Below are 20832 nucleotides of genomic sequence, written 5' to 3' on the forward strand. Positions count from 1 at the left end.
CAATTTGTAAGCCTCATTACTATTAGTTCCTTCCTTGGTCGTGGTTACGGAACATATCGCGTGCATGCTACAAATGTTCATTCCCGAGGAACTTCAACGCCCGTCGCCATGGGATAATCACGAAATAAAGCGAATGGTTCAAGATGGTGGAAGATACTTTACACCATCCTTTTGTAAAGAGGATGCTACCGAATGAAAATTCTAGCAAACGACCTGCACACTGTTGGATACTGAAGAAGACACCTTCTTACCAGCGTTTCTAAAGCATCCACCGGTGGGTATGCTTCTGGGAGAGATACAGTCCAATCTTGCTGAACGTGGCGAGTTCTGTGCACAGAACTCCCTTCCTAACTTTATCTCCCTTGAACGCTGTACAGTCCGTGGTCTTCGTTTGGTCGATATCGGTGAAGTTGGTTGAGAAGCGTGCTTAACCCAAACAGTCGAATATGCTACTTGAAGTGAAATACATTCTGCTTTCCATTAGTTTCTTTGCCACCTTTCGAGTGCGGTATAACACGCTGTCTGCTCTGAGATACTTGAATTTTGAACTTTAATCGCCTAAAATGGAGGTCAACAAAAAAAAAATGACCCCTTCTATCCTACTAGTTCAAGCTTTTTCGCATGACTTATTACTTTCGTAACGATATGAAGGGCCACGAATCGTACCACGCAACTAAAATAAAAAGCTTAATCTGCTCAACAAACCTCAACCACAAAATGGAGTTTTATGTGAAGTGGAGGCACGATAGCTGCAAAGTAAAATTATAACAAGCACACGAAACAAGCGTTCGTTCCGGTGCTTCCGGTCATTGAAAAGTTAGGTAAATTAACCTTATTCACGGCTTTAACGCACAACACAACGAATTGATTAAAAAAAGAGTTTGTTTTATTTTTTGCTGCTTCGTACCACCCATACATTACCAATAATAGTTTACCGTAATAGTGATTGCAATATAAATATAACGTAATTTATTACCGCACTAAAAACCTATCCATAAAGGAAAAAAAAACAGAAGATGATCGCTAATCTCTCTACTGCAGACGCTCAAACTATGAGCTTTCGGAAAGGAAATGAGCGAGCGACCGTTTACCTTAAACATTCCGTTTGTGATTCTTTTACAGTGAAAAGCACATCATGTGGGTTAAGTGACTTATTATAAGCATAATTACTATACAGTACGGAAAGCGAGATCCTAGTGGTCATACACAATGCTCCGCGGGAAAGGTATTTTTTTACGGGTCTTATTTTGATGCAACTATAGCGAAATATATCCCAGCTTTTAAAGGATTTTGTTTGTGATTCTTGGGAAAAATAATCCCTTCTGTTCCTGGCATGCTTTAGTAGATTGATCGAAAAATTAAACCAATATAATTAATTTATGTGTATAGTTCCACACGTTAAGCTGTTTGTGGTAGAAATCTCTGTGTGTAGTGAAAATGAAAACATATCATGTAGTTGGTAGTAAGGTGGTTAAAATAATCTTCTCCTGCAGGATTGCTATCCGCCTTCAACCAAAGTGGCACATTTAATCTCTATACTGAGTACGTTAATATTTGGCGACTTTTACTTGGATTGTTTCAGGTTGCGTCGTTTGCTCTCTAGCTGCGATGGGAGTAGGTTTCCATTTACCGGTGTCTTACTTCACTAGATCGTGATGGGATCGATCAAGGGGCTTGTGGGAACTTAAAAATAGCTGGCTGATTGTGTTGCAAACTGTTTGCATGCTAAACCAAAAATCTCCACTAAATTCAAAGCACTATTTTGACACTGTGTATGTCAGCTGCTGAGCTGCTTCCCAGTGGGGTCGCCTTCCAGCTTAAAACTATCTTTGATTTGTTCACAGTACATTAGAGTGACATAAGTCGACGGACGCGTTTAAGAGTCCGCCGTTTTCTAGTATTAATTACACGAAATTAGTAGCTAAGTGCGGTTTGGTTTCAATCGGTGACAGCGATCCGACTATTAAGCACCGTAAACATTGATCAAACGTACAGAAAATGCACCATCATACTAGCGGAAAGCTATGCCGCAACCAAACGATGATTGAAACGGGCTTTCATGGGAGCAGCATTCGGATAGGCACCATTGATCAGACTAATAATCATAAACCGTTTGGGGCGCAGATTCCCAGAGCGAAATGAAATATAGGCAAACTAATGGTAAAAGGTCGCGCAAACAACATCGAATACGTTGTATAGTTGTTGAATAATTTCGCATGCTTTTTTTCTCATACTCTCTCTCTCTCTCGCTCTGTTTGTCGTATTACTACATCAGTTAAAGGCTCGTTTCTCTTGTTGCGCAGCTGCTCACTTTACCACTATACATATCACATCACGAACGGGTATAGCGAGAACCGTAAACCGAATAGGAAAATTGTAAAATAAAAATAAACGGAAAAGTTTTACAGCAAAAACATAATTTTTCCGTCTTCCGTCTCGGCTATTACACACAATATGAGTGATACAGTTACACGTTTGCGATGAATAACCAATCGCGCATTACGCATTACAACTTGATGCTTTTTAATTAGTTCGTCCGTAATGCGTTAAACGGACAAGGAACACCTAAAACCTAGCTGCAATGTGGGATGGTTGCTTTACTTTTCATTTCGCACACGCTTCAATGCCTTAATCTTTACACAATATTTCGTCCTCTGTTGTCTGTTGCTGCATTCAATACTTTCACGGTACGGAAGAGGAGCATTTTTACGGTTGTGATTTGTTGCTCATGCAGCAAATAATTGTTTTGCCACTATGTTTTCCCTCATTAGCTATCGGTTCTCGTCGTTAGTTGGTTCGTGTGTTTGCATGTTACTTTGCTCTTACAACAATTAAATGACTTCGATTTGTTTTACATTCTCTCTTGCTACGTTAAGGTATACCTGTAGGAACGAAACGAAAAAAACCGGTTGGGCAAGCGGAAGCCCTAGCCAAGTCGAGTGTGGAAAAAGAATGTCGAATTTGGAACCGCTTCCGGTGCGGACACATCGACACACCTGCCCGTACATGATCATCATTCCGGGGTTATACTCAATATGCGTTTTGTTTGTTTGAGTACTTCCCATTCGTACGACTCCTCATTACTTCTACAGAGTAATAATGTTACATCCTCTCTCTCTCTCCTTAGCTCTCCACAAAACTGTCCTAAATCATGTGGCACGGATGGTTTGTATTTGTTATGCTTTTCCCCATCTATATATCCTGCCCCGTCTTAAATGATCGAGCAATAGCCGGAACCATCTTACCACGGGTGTACTAATTGTTGTTTCTCGTCTCGTCCTTTTTTTTGCGTTTGCTTACATTGTCCGCAGCATCAGCAAGCAAAACTGCTGTCGATCAGGTCGTCCTCCAACGAAAGAGGCAAACCGTTTTACACGGCCGAATTTTTGCCAATAATTTCACCACTCCGCGAGTGTACTACGCGACCATCGAACTCAACGGAAGAGTTTACCTTCGGCGGTGAGGCAGCGGCGGGTTGTGTGTTGAGAGGTTGCTTTTCGTCTTCCCTGTGATTGCCGGGGTGGAACAACACAATATTGAAGGAAATGTGATTAGTAAAACAAGAAACGGAAGGGTTCCAAAGCTCTGCATTGAACGGTACGAAATAGGAGAAGCGAAATGGATTTGAATTTTCTTACACTACAATTATGTACACTACAAAGCAGGTGGGGAATGATGAGCAACATGCATTAATTAAAGAAAGGGATTTTAAAGGCGCATTAATTTCTAAGCTTGGGTGAGTTTTGAGGGTACTACAGAATGATTTTTTTCCTACTCTGTGCAGTTTTTGTGAAATGAATCGAGTTTGTGGAAGGTCGTGTACGTGGTAAAAGATTTCTGTGTTTTAGCGTCGCTTTCATTTACTTAACCCAAGTTATTATTTTAAACGCTCAACAGCATGGTATTTGCAGTAAAAAAGTGTTGCATGGTAGTAGCAATTTAATTTAATTAATAAAATGTTCCAGAGTAGATGATCAAGGTGGAGCAATATTTGGGTTATATATTTTTGTACTAAAAACGTTTGAGCTGTTTTTGTAGAAAAACGAAATTCGCCCGATAATTTGCATTTTCATTATGTTTGCGCTGCACTGAAAACCGACCTACATATGTACGTCGGAAGGCGCGTATGCGTACTATGGAATCCATTTTCAAGTTGAATGTCATGGAGCAGTGGAGGTGAAATGCTTGGCGCACTGCTATCCCTCCCATACGCCGCAAAGTATGTGGGAAGGTAGCTGCTGGCTGGCTCGTTTGAAGGAGGTTAGAATTAATGTTGAAAAATTCCACTTCCGCAGTAGTGTTTTAATGAGAGCAAATTTAAAAAGCAAATGAGTTTTTTTTCACATTTCACAAGGAAGGTACAGATAAAAGCGCGAAGAAAAGAGTGCACAAACAAAAAATATTAAAGGAACGATGGGAGCGATCTCGCATTCCGTTGCGATGCTGTTAAATGCATGTGTGAATTTCTACACATTGCAGAAATGGAACGTACGCATTTGGTATGCATTAAATTTCGTAGAATAAAAAATACGAAACCATATAAAAATGTGCATTTTGAACATAGGACGACAACCAAACGTCCTTCATGTTGATGCGGAAAGTAGGATAACATATTTTTCTTTACGTAAGCATAGAACCAGCACACTGCAATCGCGCATAGAAAAGTGATCATATTATACAGTAATTAATAAAAAGCAACTATTTCATCATTTCCACATAAAAAGGAAGGGTAAAAGTAGCAAAAGGAAACGAAAGCAACTGACTGACAATTAAAAACCAAAAAAAAAAAGAACATTCTAACTGCAGAAAACTCAAAGCTCTAAAACGGAGCAGATTCTACGGAAAGGAAGGAAAATGGCGACGACCGCGACGACGACGAAGGTACATGCACTGCTCTGCGACGAAAAACGAACGAACAAAAAAAAACACAAGGCGAGCACAATCCTTGGCATGCGGTAGTGGTAGTAGCGTGGCGTGGCTTACAATGGCGTAGTGGCGCCCAGCTTCACGATTGGTGGCGGCAGCGGCAACGGCGATGGCGGACGCTCCTTGATCAGACTGCCACTGCAATAGGGTAGCGGAAAACGCCAACCGTAGAGACTTTGGTTGTGGTTATTTGTATTGTAGCGAAGCGGACGACGGACGGAGTGTGGTGGTGGTGTTTGTGGTGGTGATGGATGGTTGTGTTATGGTCGTTGTTTCAATTTTATTCAAGACAGAGGACATCATTCACGGTTGGTTTTGCATTGCATTGGTTGTTTTGTGTACGAGTGTGAGTGTTGTGTTATCAACAAAACAAATGCAGCCATAACCAGGTGGATGGAGGGATATCGCGACATGTTGCGCGTCAAAACGATGGAAAGGGATGATCACAATGCAGCATTGTACGTACGGGACACAGAAGGTGGATCATGTTAATTATCATTCACACACACACACACGCACACACACACACATAACGCACGCACGCGACACACGTGGTGGGAATGTACAAATGTGGAGCACGGACATAAGGGAAAAAGGGTGAAGAAAAAAAGAAACACAATAGCATGATGTGATCAACAAGGGATGTTTGTAATAATGGTAGTTGCTTATTGCAAATGTAGGTGTTAATTTACAACCATCTCACTGTGGATTGGGGTGGTTAGAAGCAAGGATCAAGCACCTCGGTTCCGGGAGCGTATTGTGCTGTGATCATTTCCTGCTAACCCCCGGGAAGCAGTGGATGGAAGGTGCTTATGTTAGCCGACACAACATATCGCCCCCAAAAATGCCTTGGCAAGGAAGTAAAACAAGGAAGGACCAGCACCGAAAGATGGCGTTTGTTCCCTAAAGGCTACCTACCTTCCCAGTTTAGCTTCATCGTCCAGATCCGAGGGAGATCGCTTCGTTTTCCGACAGAGGGTGGCCAGTATGCCCAGGTTACCGAAGGCACAGCACAGCAGATCGGCGATGAGCAGCAGCAACACTACGGATCCGATCACAATGCCGACGACGGCGGTGGAGGACAACGTTGGACTGTCAACGCGTAGCACCACGTCGATACCTGATAGATGATCGTTGTGATGATGCATTTCCGGTCGTAATCGATGAGCGGATGAGAAAAGAAACGGTTAAGAAAGGAAGAGATTAGTTTGATTTTTGAGCAAGTGATATCTACACCAGCCAGCGATTAGTAGTTAGCCCTCCCGGTAGTATTACACTATACACTAAAGACACGGCCCACGATAGGGTTGGGTGTTATTGAAGTAACACAACAGCTGTACAGAGCGTATGTAGCGCTAGAGAAATTGGCACGTGAATGTACGTGAAGGATGGAGAGTTTTGGATAACATAGAAGCGGGTAGGCAAAGCACATAACTGTATGCATTGTTTCAATGACACAGGCAAATAGATAAAACGGAGTAACATTGGAAGGAAGAGCTATGATTTTTAAATTGCGCGCGATCATTCTTTTCTCCCGCAACAGGCATACTCTAGGCGGAAGTCTGCTAAAACAACACGTGCGCTCTATATAACGAAACGAAATAGAAAACGATAGAGGGACAACTTTTCTAACAACTCCAAGCAATGTGTCACGGAAAAGCTGTTCCGTGGACGAGAAGAGTGCGCTAAAACTATTCCTAACCAGCATCACAAAACAAACAGAGTGTGAGTGAACATTTGTGCGATAGTAAATTTAAACTTCCATCAGAACATAGTGTTGTTGTTCCAGTGTCGCATAAAGTAGGATGGGTAATGAATTTATGCAACGATGCATTGATGGTGATGATGATAAGATTCTAGACAGTAACATCCAAATATTTTTGAGCTACAAACGATTGTCATGCAAAAACAATGAACAAACGCAACGGCATGCTTTAATTTAAGTTGATCGCTTTCGCGTTTGCGGTGGTGTTTTGATTAACGTATTAACGTTTAACGTGTTCACATCATTTAAACTGTACGGTTCTTATTGTGAGATTTGTTATTCTGGGTTTTGCTTTTGATTGAAAATCAATTTGAATTAATGAATGAATGTCTTTCCTGCGGTGTGTATTTTGTTTTCGATTTGCCTGTGATTATGGTTAGCAAAGTGGTGTAAGTTTTGGTGAATTTTCATGTACCTATCGCTCCGCTCGATCGCTTGTTAATAGTACGTGTTAATGTTTTGTATGCTTTGCATTATGTTGAGTGAGTAGTGGTCGCATGTGTTTAATTTAGTGTTTTGGTTTTGTTTTTAGTTTTAATTGCAGTGTAACAAACAGGTAGTGGTAGTAGTATATTCCCAAATTGTTTCATTCGAACGAAAAATTCGCTACAAGTAAAACACAGAACGTATTTACACAATCATTCATCAGCGCGATGCAAAGGACAAATGTTGTTTGGTAAATTTTGTTGTTGTTTCGATTGAGCTATTTTTTTTTTTGGTTATTGTTGGTCACTATAGAAACGACACTAGAGAGAGACAGATGCAGAGAAAGATGAGGAAGAAAAAAAAAACACGATAGAACAGTGACTGGTGTTGTTTGGTGAGTAAGTTAACGCTTTGAAACTATTAGAACAGTGGGAGTAAGATATAGTTCGGTGATAGCTAAAGTATGGAAACTTGGGTTGGGTGCTACAAAAAGAACGCTAACAAGGTTGGATCGAGTTTTTTGTTGTTGTTGTTGTTTTGTTTCTTTGGTATGTGGTAAATAAACTTCGTTGCATAATTACCTTCAGTTTCGGAACCTAAGCGATGGAAAGTAGGGGTCAAGCTTTTGAGCACACCGTGATGTAGGGGAAGGAACACTGAGTTGGTTAGAATGTAGCTTTAGGAGCAAACAACGAACTGTTTCGGTGCGTTTGCAGAACACACAGGTGCAGGCGCATCGATAATGTTGAAATGTTTTTTCTGTCACCAGTTGGGGGTTTAGTATAAGAACACAAAGAAAAGCTTCTCGTTTTTAAGGTGTGTTAGACGGTACTGATGATGTAGTTTGATTTATTTCATGGCTCCCCATTCCACAGCTACGATTATGCTATTAGTACTTCACTACAGTACTGCCGCACCTGCGCCAGGTTATGTACAAGCACAACACTCCAACAATCATTATCCTGACTGTGTTGCAATACGGATTTGTTTGTTTGTTTGTTTTTAGTTGCAATTATTTGATTTGACAAACGGTTTACGGTGAATTAATCTTATCTAAACGTTCGCTAACTCGTTCGCGCAAATAGTTCGCCCCAAAACACGCAAACACACATACACTTACACAAGCCGAATCTTACAATTAGTATGTTATGGTTTGCATTTTCTAACATCTTTTTCTAAATATTTGAATGTGCTTTGATCTTGAACTTGATGAGCTTGTTCACGCACCGTACGTCGTATAGTGTGCAACAACAATCCTAACCGTCCAATACTATGTTGCGTGTTTCTTTTTTACAACTTTGACTAGGAGTGGAGCGATAATCTTAGCGATCATCATGAATGATGTTTCGTTGTTGTGAAATTCATACACGCTAATATTCTCATTTTCGCACACACTCTCTCTCTCTCACTGACCATTCGGAAGATTACACATATGTAGAATAGGAACCAAAAATTCACCACAATCCTCGTATCCTCGTTTATCGTGTCTTATGAGCTCCTGCAGCCTTCGTGCCACCAAACGTACTACCATTTTATTACCCCTTACCCGCGGTTCGTTAAAAAACTAAACAACAGTGATTTATTGTCATTGACGATGCACATACACGTTTGCTGAGCTGTGCGGCTTCAATTTTGCATTTTATGTACAAAGTCTGCATCTTGTGTGTGTTTTTTTTTGCTAACGTAACTGATAGGTGGAAATGTAATTAAAATGCTGTGACATGTTTTAAAAATTACTAGCAGGAAAAAAAATACAAAAAAGGATCGTTTCACACAACTATGCTTTGGGGTCATGGGATCGGTGGGGCTGTAAAAGATTTGATTCTTTACACTTGTTTCGTATAAATAATGTTTGCAGTAGACATAAGTCAGATGTCAGCCAAGTTACCGGGTTTTCGCACGCCAAACGAGCTTTGCACCAACAAAAACTGTTCACCAAAACGGTAAGGATACGCCTTGCTACAAAAACGTTCTACTGCTGCTGCTACGGCACACCTAAAATGCGGTCAACTGGGCAGGCATAAGCAATTGCCGCCGGAAATGATAAACCAAGCAAATGAAGAAGAACGTTTCGAACGTTTTGCACCATGGAAAGGACTCACCCTTGTATGTATTAGTTAACCGTTTGGGTGACTTAATTGAAGAGTAAAAAATACTACACATGATTTAAAAGGAAAAAGAAAAGGTGAAAGGGGAAAATGCAATTTAGATTGAATTTGAAAAATTACCATTCGGCATCAAGTTTAAACACTATTGGCAGTGATGATTATGTACAGCTCTCTCTCCTTTGATACTGTGTTATGTACAAAGTATGAGTCTAATTTCACTACGCACTGTTTGAATGTCTACGAGCTGTAAGCAATACGAAGCCTTTTTTCCTGGTAGTTATACACTGCAAACGTTCACAAATGTGCACACAGTCGTTTTAACGCCCATCTAACGCATGCTGCGTCTTATAGTGGTGCAATCTATGAGATGTTGCATGTTCCATCCGGTTTTGTTTTTGTATCACAAATATATGTAGGTAAATTCTGGTAGATACGATGACTGTAAGAGCGATGTATTTGCATCACACAAACATAGAAACACACACACACTCGCTTAGTTTGATATAAACTTCCTAATAAATCTGGGAAGCATTGCGCGTTCGGTGGCAGTGGACTGCAACACGGGGGAACTTAACTGTGTTAAACATTCGTTGAAAATTAACATTTACATAATATCTGTTTCTGGTAACACTTGGCATTCTAACACGCCATTCTTGCGCTACACTGGATGACAGAGTCATCCACACGTGTTTTTAGTGTTTTGCATTTTGCAATAATCATAATACCTTTTCTGTACACAGTTTTTGTCCATAATAGAACTTAACGAACTTTAGCCTAAACTACTGTAGAACCTCTCCCCCCCCCCCCCCCCTTCCAATCCTTTCTTCTCGCGACCGATTTAATCACACAGAATAATGCAAGGCTGTTGCCGAAATTCATAGGTTTTCACAATAAGATCAAGGCATTGAAAATTAGTTTGATACACTTAGAAAGCCATCCGATATCGAAATTTAGTTTATATATGCATCAAAAGTACAGAGTGTAAAATCGTAATGTAAGCTCATCATTATTACAGACTGTAAGAAATAGTAATAGTTGTTTCCGCCGTCTAATATCCTCAGCTTTGCTTCGCTCCTGTAATAGTGTTATCACTGGCATAAACATTTGCTTTTTAACTCAGTAAGAGACAGTTTTGTGTTATTCATTATTAGTTATTAAAGCTTTACACGAAAAGAATACATTTGTATGCGTTCGTTCGATAAATTGAGCTACTGATAATAACCAAGGTTTTACTCAAATTGAAAAGTGTTTAATGTTAAAACAATTGCTTTAAGTTAGTCAGAACAGAACAAATAGACGAAGAAAATTGCTTTTAAGTGTTTGTTTGATTTTTCTAACCTTCACCAATTACAAAGCAAAATACTTTATAAGGAATTTTAACTCACCTTACGGTCATCCGTATGGCACCTTTTTTTCTAATCGAACAACGTGTGTTTTACTTATAAATTGATTGACTTTTTGACGGGGTAACTAGAAGAGTTTTCTTTTGTTTTTTTTTAATTAAAAATATCTAAAACTTCCAGGAAGTGATGCCTTTTGTTAGATGGTAAAATCATGGTCAGAATTTATATTCGGGCCTTTTTTAGTTTTAAATATAATTCGAATTCCAAATCTTTGCAAACGAAGAAAAAAAATCAAATAAAAAAGTGTTTGATACCGTCAGGTGGGTTGTTGGTTTAACTGTAATCATTGTGTATATTCACTTTTTTACCATATTTTGTACGACTTGAAAAAAAAAACTGCAGTCGACAAAACTAACAAATAGACTACCACGTGGTGAATGCAACCTGATTCCCTTTTTCCCCCTTTAAAGTTGTTACAAAAACAGACTCTATTTGTTTATGCTTTTTATCTATTGGTTCATGCTACTCTTTGCTTTTGGGGATGATTATGATTCGATTAGTACTCTGCCTAACTATTTCAGTTCCGACAATTTTTTCTTTTTTATTGACGATCGACTTTCGGCATATTCGCATTGTAGAAGAGAACACTGGGTTGGTAGTTTGTATTTGAGCACCCTGGTTTTGCTGTTGTTCATTGAACATTACAAGTCTCCATTTTGCTACATCACTACAATCTTACGATCCACTGCTTTCGAGTACGGACCACTGGCAATCGATGGCCTTCCTACTACGCAAACATTTTTCTTGGTCGTCAATCGGTTTGCTGGTGGTACTACTGCTACCACTACAACTACCACCACAATCATTCGATGCACACTCCACCACACCGGCACTGATCGCTGCTACCGAGGGCAGTGCTGTAAGGATGAAGGACCAACATAACCACCACCACCACCAACGATCGCTACCCGCCCTGCAAACACTCGCACTACCGGTGTAATAATTGTCTACGGAAGGATATCCAATCCCCGGTTATGTATCGTTGGGTGCGAAATACAATTGATGCGTTGACATAGAAGGAGGTGGTATATATGTTTGGAAGATCACACACACACGGGCATACACAGAGAAACACACGTTGAAATGCCGTGATACGGGGAAGAATGGTCGAGGACAGTGCGGGCCGGTGGTACATATGTGGGAGAATTGGTTGATGAGTTAGTGGAAAATTGTCCCCGGCAGATTAGTGCCGGCCAGGCAGTTCAGTTTTTAGGGAGAGAAAAAGAAACAGAGAGAGAGAAAGAGGAACAATAAGAGAAAGAAAAAAGGATAGATTATCCTTGAATCAGTGATCATCTCCTATTGGTTCCAATCCTCTACTTCGCTACGTGTTGGACTATATCATATAATACATGGAAAGGGGTTGGCGTGTGGTTTTTCTTTTCACTGTGATGGCTCCAAACTTGGTGCACAGCTGGTGGTGATTGGAAAGGACAGAACGTACTACTCAAAAGTTTACATGCATAATTCAGTTCTCCTTCAATTTGTGTTGAACGTTTGCTATTTTTCTTTTCTCCAAATTTTAGCTACACCAGAAGAGAAACAAATCGCCGATAAATTTTGATTTCCTAAATTTGGTAACGTTTATCTTTTGAAGGAGAAGATCTGCGTTACAATAACTTGTACCCGTCCAAAGCATTGTATTTAATTGGGGAAAGGTTAACACTGCTACAATCGTATTCGAAACATTCTTAGGTATGTAATTTTGGAGTGATGGTACCCAATATAAAAGGGGAAAATTCTTGCCAATCTTATGTTTTAATTGAAATATGACAAAGAAATTGAGTTTCTTTGACGACAAAAAAAAAATGAAAAGTTATATTTACTGCACAACATGTAAGCAACTATTCTACTGCTACGAACATCACACGTACTAAGAAAGAACTACAGCAATACTACAAAATTCTAGCGACTTATTAGACAATATTTTTAAGTGGGTAAAAAAACGAACGTTGATTGAACGAATGTGAGCTAATTAATAATAACGCTTTAATGTTTTCCAACACGGCATCTGGCTTGCGTACAGTGTACCTAACAGACCAACATTGACTAAAGCCGTTTGACTGTTAAAAAGAGCGACAAAGTATTTCACAGTAACTTTATGTTAATTATGTTTATGTCCACGGCGGGGCATGAAACGTGCCATTCGCAACTGACCATTCAAATGCCAGACGATCCGAGCCCGGCTCCCGAGGGCGATAAAATAAATAAACAATATTGCACAAATAAACTGAAACCCACCCAGTACGCCGGTTTTGATAAGACCATTCCTAGAAACAGACCGGACACGATCGGTGTGGCCGTGTGTCCAGAACAGAACAGAGGGAACCGATTTTCATCATTCTCAGGCATATAGCGGTGGATTAAGAAAGGCGCGCGAATCATTTACTCGCACTGGTGGGTCTTTTCCTGATGAGCATTAAAATGATATGCCCGCGAAACGGGCAGGCAAACCAACGGAACGGATATTAGTGGCCGGAAATTAATTTTGGCCAAAGTGGGACCGCCACAAATAAAACTGCACTCTGGAACACGTCGTTGTTTTGGAATGTTAACTGCACCAAACAAAAAAAATAAAACAACCCCCGACAAAGTAAAAAGCATCCGTCTGAAATGAGAAGCGAATAAAGTGCGAAGTGACATGGAAAAGTGGATGCAAAAATGGAGTGTTGTAGTGTGCATAACGGAAAACGCGTTCGTGCCGTCTTGGCTAGTCTTTTTTTGCATAATCCGTTGACTCGGGTAAATTGAAATTCCTCTAAAATACCGCCACTGGACAGCAAAACGTGGAGCTTGGAAATCGAAAGCGAAGAAAGAAACTATTTCGTCGAAGGATTGCGAAGCGGACCGGAAACGCAAAACAAATTAGTTGCTGTCGTTGCGCTGCGAAGAGCGAAAGAGTTAGGATGGCTAGCCATAAACTTTGTTTAATTTGCGTAAATCTAACGCTTCTGGTTTGACGACATCGGCAAACATGAATGATTAGCGTTTCCGGTTCGGTTGGCCGGTTCTCACGCGCTATGAGAGACAAACGTTCGACAATCAGTTGGTGGGTTACGGAGAACATAAGAGCAACGGTAGAAGAAGTACAGTACGGAATTCGTTTTCAAAATATCGTCCAAATTTATTATCATCCTTTGCGTTCCCAGGCAATGCATTCACTGCTCACTGCTGCTTTTGCTGCACTACAGACGGAAGATGGAGGATATCACACGCCAAATGATCACGAGAGTGCACACGGGAGAAAATAGGTTCGGAGATTGCTCTTATGCTTTTCTCGGTATCCTAAAATTAGTAGATTGCACACGGCACGGTGGCGGCGATCTTTCTACACCCTCTCCATCCACAGTCCGGCAGAGCGCAACAACAGCAGTAGGAGTGAAGCTTGATGTGGAATTTTAAAATGAAATTAAATACAAAACTTCTAAGAGGATAAAACGAATCTAATTAAAAACTATCACGAAGGATATTCGTATCCTCGATCTCGCATCGTTTCAATCCTGCGTTTGCTTAGGTGGTAGGAACGGAGCACTGCTTCGTTCGGAACTGAACCGGTGGACAAGAAGTGGAAGGGGCGGTTCCTTCTCCTCGAGCAATGTGTAATGTGTAACGCGGCGATATAATGCATTATTGCTAGCCGCCTTTCGGGCAACAAAACGCCCGGACGGCCGGAAGGCAGGGTTTTTAGATTTGCTTTTCCAGCATGGAATGAAGCTTCAAAGATGGGAATTTTTCATTTAGCAACAAGGAGCAGAATAGAAAGCGCGCCACGATGGTAGCATCCAAAAGCGGCATCAAACATCAAAATAACACGCCACTGAAAGCTTGCAGTTATAAGAAAAGTTTTGCAGCTGCCGCTTGCTGTGTATGGCCGTTTTTTTAAAGAAGGAAGAGAAAGGAAAATGAAAGGAAAGAAAGTTTATTGCAACGAAGCTCAGAACACAAATGCAGTAGCAGAGCGCGAAAAGAAACGGAGCGGGTAAAATTTAGCAGCCATACAATTGAAGCGCCAGTAAAATCTGTGCGTTTCATAAAATGAAACGAAAGTGGAAGATCTTTACAAAAGTAGTGTAGACGGAAAGGGTAGAAAATTTCTGAAAAATCAAAGTAAGAATAGCGTCAAGAAAAGAGAGTGTAGGGAAAATGAGAATAGAAATCGCTATAAGATAACAGCATAAACATCAATAGTCATCATCATCATCATCATCGTCAGTAGTGCCCGGCCATCAGAAAACGCTCATAGTTTGCGTGTTGACAACAGTCGTGTCTTGGAAGGAATGCGCCCCACACAACATAAGCTCTACACAACACTGTTTGTTTGTGGTATCCGAATTCCGTGTCTAAACGTTGTATTCCACGCTTGTTTTCCAATTGGAATTTTGAATTATTTCTTACATTCTTACATGATACATCGTTTTTGTTTTGCGAACACTAAATACTAGTTGAGAGATTTGAAAACTAGAACAGAATCATTTTCTTTTACTTTAGTTATCCGTTTACAAAGTACGTTCCAATGTAATCTAGACATGAGATGTAAAGTGTGAATGTGAATATTCGGTTGATAATGATCCAACTTTGTTTCATTTCGTTTTTTTCTCTCTAAACGGCCCTGGTCCTTTTCTGTGCCGTGGCATAGTCGAAAGCATATTCTTTACCCTTTTTTACACGCAAAATGATTCTGCCTTTTTAATGTACGATCCACTGATTCCTGTATTGCAAAAGCTCTCGTTTTTTTTGTCGTATTCGTGAATACAACTAGCAATTTAAATTCGTACAGTTTCAATACAGATCTATACAGCAAGAATGGTTTCCAAATGTGCCATACGGTGTTGTGTACTTTAGCTGCTCTTATGTTTCGGTTTTCGTTGTCGGATCGCACTTCACACAAATAAACGTTCATTTGCAACGCAAAAATAATCTGAGAATGCAATGTAACCCGTAAGTTCATACATATTATATCGAGTTCAGCGCAAACTGAAATAAGCGTATTATTATTCAAAACGGAAAAGCGAGATTCACGCATTCACATAAGTTCTTAAGTGTTCTAAAGCCAAATCTACCAAAGTATGAGAATGAAGTATAGCAAGAGAAGACGCCAAACTTTAGTCGTGTGTATTGGTTTATGTGTGTTGTTTCTGGTTTGATTTCTCTTTGTTGTTGTTGTCGTTGTACGAAGTATATTACACATTTTGTAACATAAGAATATACCAACAGTTTGCTAATCGCTTAAATATACTACGGCTTTCAATAGCATGTGTAATGACGGCAAGTTAGTTCGCTTTTACTTGGTAGCGTGCGACCGTGCACTGCATCTTCTTGAGCGGGGGGGTTTAAAATTATAATTAAGGAAAAAACCATTGTTGCTAGCAATATACAAGAAAACCATTTGTAAAATACCATCAATTATGAAACAAAATTAGAGAAAACTGTTGCGATCCAAATGATTTAATCTACAAAAAGAGTCTTATACTTGGATGTCATTCAGAACACCGTTCTCTTCTCAAAAAAACATTATTCCTAAGCAACATTCAAATTGCGATTTGCCGTTTTCAATTACTTGGAAACGATTGCGAGCGTACGATCGTTTGTCGTTAACCGAGTCTTTAGGCAGCGATAAAAGGAAACGCAATCGTAACCACAGCAGCGTATAGATAAGTTTATGCGAAAACTAGCCAAAGTAGTAGTATCGAAGCGATTAAAAGAACACAAATCTACACACAAAATAAACAGTTAACAACAGCAAAGTAACGTCCTGAGGCGAGCCAGCTCGGGCAGAGAATGGACCTCTGCTGGCCGTCGAAAAGCCACCGAAACCGGCCGGATACACGTCATAGGTTGTGCCTAGGGAATGGTCGGACTCACCTCGTGCAGTCTTCATGAGTACGTGGGCAGGCTTCGAGAAGCCGATCGCGTTGTGCGCCATCAGCTCTATCCGGTAGTAAGTGTCCGCCTGCAGGTTGCGCATTTCGAAGTTGGTCATGCGCGCAATGTCCTGCTCGATGCAGTGCTCCTCCATCTCGGTCCAGTATCCGTTCACCTTGGTACCCTGTCGTGTGGATTGAGGAAGGAATGCACCGATTGTGTCCAACATTATTCACTCGAATTGAAATGGTTTAATACATAAGATAGGTAATTATAAAACATCCTTAAAATTTTCACTTACCGGACAGTATTTGATGCGGTACATATCGATCGGCTCACCGTTGTCCACCGGTATGCTCCACCGCATATCGAAATGGTCCGCGTACGGCGAGGTAACGATTGGATCACTGTCTTCCTCCTCGTCCTGGATGGGCGTGTGAAGGATGCGTGGTGTTTCCGGTTCCGAACGACGCGGTGTCGACTGATCGACGTACGCACCCCACTGACTGAGTCCGACAACGTTGCGCGCTGCGAACCGGAACGAATAGGCCGTCTGAGGTCGCAAACCTTCCACAATGTACGGGCTGTCGGGTGACCATGTACGGTTGAAGGCAAAGTTCCAATCGCTCTGGAACTGTTCCTTCCACTGTACGGAAAACGCTGTCAGCGGCAATCCGGGCTCGACTGGCGGTACCATAATGTCGAATGTAATTGAGGTAGCACTGACGATGCGCGGTTTAGCTTGCGGGACCGATTCTGGGATGCGAGCTTCACGCAATTCCATCACATGCTCTGCACTACCCAGCCTGTTGTTGGCGACACACTTGTAGGCAGTGTAGTAGCGACGATCGCGCGGAGTAACGATTAAATCACTGCGTAGTCCTTCGTTTTCGATGCGCAAGTTCTGATCGTACAGATCCTGCACACGCCGATCATTGAAACGCCATTCGATGGTTGCATTTGGAATCGCTTGAGCGAAGCAGCTCAAGTTGGCGGGTCGCTCCTCCCACGTGTACACCGGCGGAAGTGCTTTCATGTGGTCAAAGATTGGCCGATACTCGACGGTAATGTGACCCACCTTGAATGCCACGTCACCCCGATTTCTTGCAATACATTCGTACAGGCCGTCATCGGTGGTCGCAAGCTTCGAGATGCGTAGCGTACCGACCGTTTCACCCTTCTCGTCGTCTGTTGACTGTTCCAAAATGATCCGATCGTCACTAACCTGCAAACCGATCGTGTATTCTTCCACCGTGCCGTAGCGGCGGAACGTGATTTCTGGAGCAGGTCGGCCGAATGCCTTGCACACAAAGACTGCCTCCTCGTTCTCGGACACGGTAATGTTGATGAACTCGATGATTTTCGGTCGAATCAACACGTTCAGTTTCATCACCGATTCCGAATGACCGGCAGGATTGCGTGCAATACAGGCATAGTTGTCGTGGTCCTGCTGCTCCACGGTGCTGATATCGAGCTGGCCAGTGATGGCGTTGACGGAAAATCTGACATTTCACGAGAAGAGCATCGAACGGCGAATTAGATTAGATTAGAAAACATAAGCTGTACACGACACCGAACACCATCAGTTCGTTCAGTATCCAAAAATCACACGAAACATACCTATCCAAGTCGGCTGCATTCTGTTGCGTTCCCTTCTTAATCCACTGGAATTCGGGTACCGGTTTGCCGGTTGCATTGCACATCACCGAAAACGATTGGCCCTCGACGGCATCCATCACCTGCGGCAGGCGCTGAACTTCGGGCATGATCTGCACCTCGACCCTTATCTCACGGTTCTTTAGTTCACCCGTCGACATAACGGCGGCGCGGCACGTATACACACCATCATCCGCCTCGGTTATGTTTTTGATAAGCAAGCCCCGATTTTCGATCACATACCGTCCGCTGGATTTAATCTGGATTGAGGGATGGACAAACAACATCGATTGGGTAAGAGAACGAGAAGGGGGGATGATTTTTGGAAGAGGAAGGGTGGAGGAGAAGGTATGGTCATCGCGACTTACCTGATCACCGTTTCGAAGCCAATCAACAGTTGCTGGTGGATTGGCGGTTACTTCGCAGCGTACAATGTAGTCCGTGCCCATCAGGGGGCGTTGGTCCGTGGGAGCATCCTTCCAGGTAATGGCAACTTTAGAACAGAACAAACAAACGAAAAAAAATGAAGTAACTGAGTTGACCAACAAGGTGCTTGAATAAATATAAAAAATTAAGACAAAGTTGTCAAGAACAGTGACCTAATAACATTGACCCTGTAGCCTTCTTGCGCACTACTCACTAGCGTGTCATACCTCAATGAGGTAGAGTAATTATGCTTCTTTGTACAAAAGTTTCTAGCACGCGAACGAATAACTATTCTTGACGAAACTCAGCACAAGGATTTGAGGAAACTTTCGTATTGATTCAATAATAAGCCCAAGCAAGGTTGTTACGGCGGTCGCCCTGTTTGACGACACGACGATGACAAGCAAGCACGCCTAAAACCACTTACCGTAGGTTTCGACCACGACGGCCGCGTTCAACTTTTCGGTGACGGAGTAGGAAGCAGCACAGTAGTACGTCCCGGCCATATTCTCCTGCAGCGAGTTGAAGATTAGCGCTAACGCCGTACCGCCCGCTATCGATTCCGTGTAGATCATCGGCGATGACTGACCCGCCCTGAAATGGCAGAGAAATTGAATTTGGCAGACACTTCATTAGAACACACAACTCCCGATAGCTGGTTCGTTGGTCATCGGTCAACTTTGGTCATATCGGTTAGCACGTATGAGATCTGACGTAGATGAAGTGTGAGTAGGGTGTGTTGGGTTGTAGCTGGTGCAGAGAGAGAGAGAGAGTCGCAAAATGAAGAACGGTGACAGGATTACGGACGTTTGCTCGGCGTGGTGTATTACATCGTGGAGCTTCTACACTTCCTATCGATTGGTGTTAGATTGTTCGCGACTGGAACGGCCGGACACAACGGATATAACAAACATCCACTCACACAAACAAACACACACACAAACACATAGATACACACTGGCGGTTGCGCTATCATCAATTGATGAGCTAATATAAGCTGACCAGTGGAGTATGAGGGTCAGCCACAGCCTGTAAATGGTGCAAGTAAGATGAACGATCCTCTTAGCCATTTGCACACAGTCACGGGCAGCCTGCCAGCTACCCAGCCAAAGGAGCGAAACGCCAAGTGTACACAATCAGCAACAGAAGGCAAACAAATCAAACGCTTCAAACTATGCAAATGTCCATGGTTTGGAGCAATATTGCGGAGATGCTATATCAGAAAATCAATAATTACTGCGTGCCAAGGGGTGCTACTTACACCTGTAGCCGTTCCACTCGGCAATCACTTACATATATCATAAAACGGTAAGGTTAGCACAATATTGTATCGCGAGACTTGGTTCCTGGAACACAATGTTGCTTGATCCACATTTCTTGCGATATGTTAATTTAGAACGTCTTGCACTTCGATACTTGTCCGTCTTCTAGTCTTTCAAATTACGGAGAAATGTTACAAGTGTACGGGTAGTATCTTGATTGATGAGCTTATGCATCATACTCGGTTTCTGGAGCAGAGTTAGAGATGTGTTGAGATATAAGCCTCAACGTAATGGGAATTGAGAGGAAAACTACTTTGCTTCCTAGTGAACCAGACGAGGCTCACGTCGACTTCCGATTTGTGATTTTGAAATTTAACTGCTTGAGTTTGAATGAAACAATGTAAACTTGCCAAACGAACGTCAGTAGGTACCGACTCTACTCTACAAGCATTGTCCATATGTACATTTCGAAACGATGGACACGACGACACAGATAATTGTACTTTATCCTTCCAAAGCCAAGCGCATCCATTAGGCATTTGAAATTCTATGCCAGCTCAACTCCATAGAGTTGTTGTGTTTAGCTACAACGTTGATGTTTCAACTGGTCAATTGCACTACGGTGCACGGGTGCTCAAAATTGGTTGCCACTGCTACGATAAAATGCAATCGAATTTGAGCTTTTTGTGAATGAGCGTGGTCGTTCGCACTCGGAGCCTCACATTGCGGGACGACCAATTCCGAACGGCACACTACAATCATGCGAGCCTCATGGTCGGTGGTGGACTCAGCTGAGAACGCAAAAGCTAGTTAGCTGAGCAGGGAACTTTGTGCGAGATGAGTTACGAACTAAATTAGGTTTACTCTCGGTGCAATACTGTGGTTGAATAATTCCTTACGCTCAAAAGCCACACGTTATATACAATGGGAAGTTATAATTAAGTTTGCGAACAGGATCTCTCAGCTTAGATCCCACACTTTGCACAGATGCATCGGAT

General features: G+C 41.9%; 1 protein-coding gene across 13 annotated transcripts in view; it reads right to left on the reverse strand.

The window, feature by feature from the left end:
- Positions 1-864: 864 nt before the first annotated feature.
- The window catches only part of LOC118505770 (fasciclin-2), a 52497-nt gene continuing 32529 nt past the window's right edge, over positions 865-20832 (reverse strand). For 7 of the 13 annotated variants that reach the window (XM_036042021.1, XM_036042014.1, XM_036042017.1 and 4 more), the window contains 8 exons: positions 19000-19166; positions 18515-18639; positions 18111-18406; positions 16792-17992; positions 16491-16674; positions 5845-6046; positions 4984-5100; positions 865-3506 (listed from right to left, as the gene is read on the reverse strand). In XM_036042021.1, the coding sequence (XP_035897914.1) occupies positions 3371-3506; positions 4984-5100; positions 5845-6046; positions 16491-16674; positions 16792-17992; positions 18111-18406; positions 18515-18639; positions 19000-19166 (2428 nt within the window). In that variant the 3' untranslated portion in view covers positions 865-3370. Of the gene's footprint in view, positions 3507-4983; positions 5101-5844; positions 6047-7397; positions 11576-13727; positions 16675-16791; positions 17993-18110; positions 18407-18514; positions 18640-18999; positions 19167-20832 lie in introns of those variants that run through there. The other 6 variants (XM_036042022.1, XM_036042019.1, XM_036042024.1 and 3 more) reach the window with 4 other exon arrangements.

Source organism: Anopheles stephensi, chromosome 2, assembly GCF_013141755.1.
Source record: "Anopheles stephensi strain Indian chromosome 2, UCI_ANSTEP_V1.0, whole genome shotgun sequence".
NCBI classification, from domain to species: domain Eukaryota; kingdom Metazoa; phylum Arthropoda; class Insecta; order Diptera; family Culicidae; genus Anopheles; species Anopheles stephensi.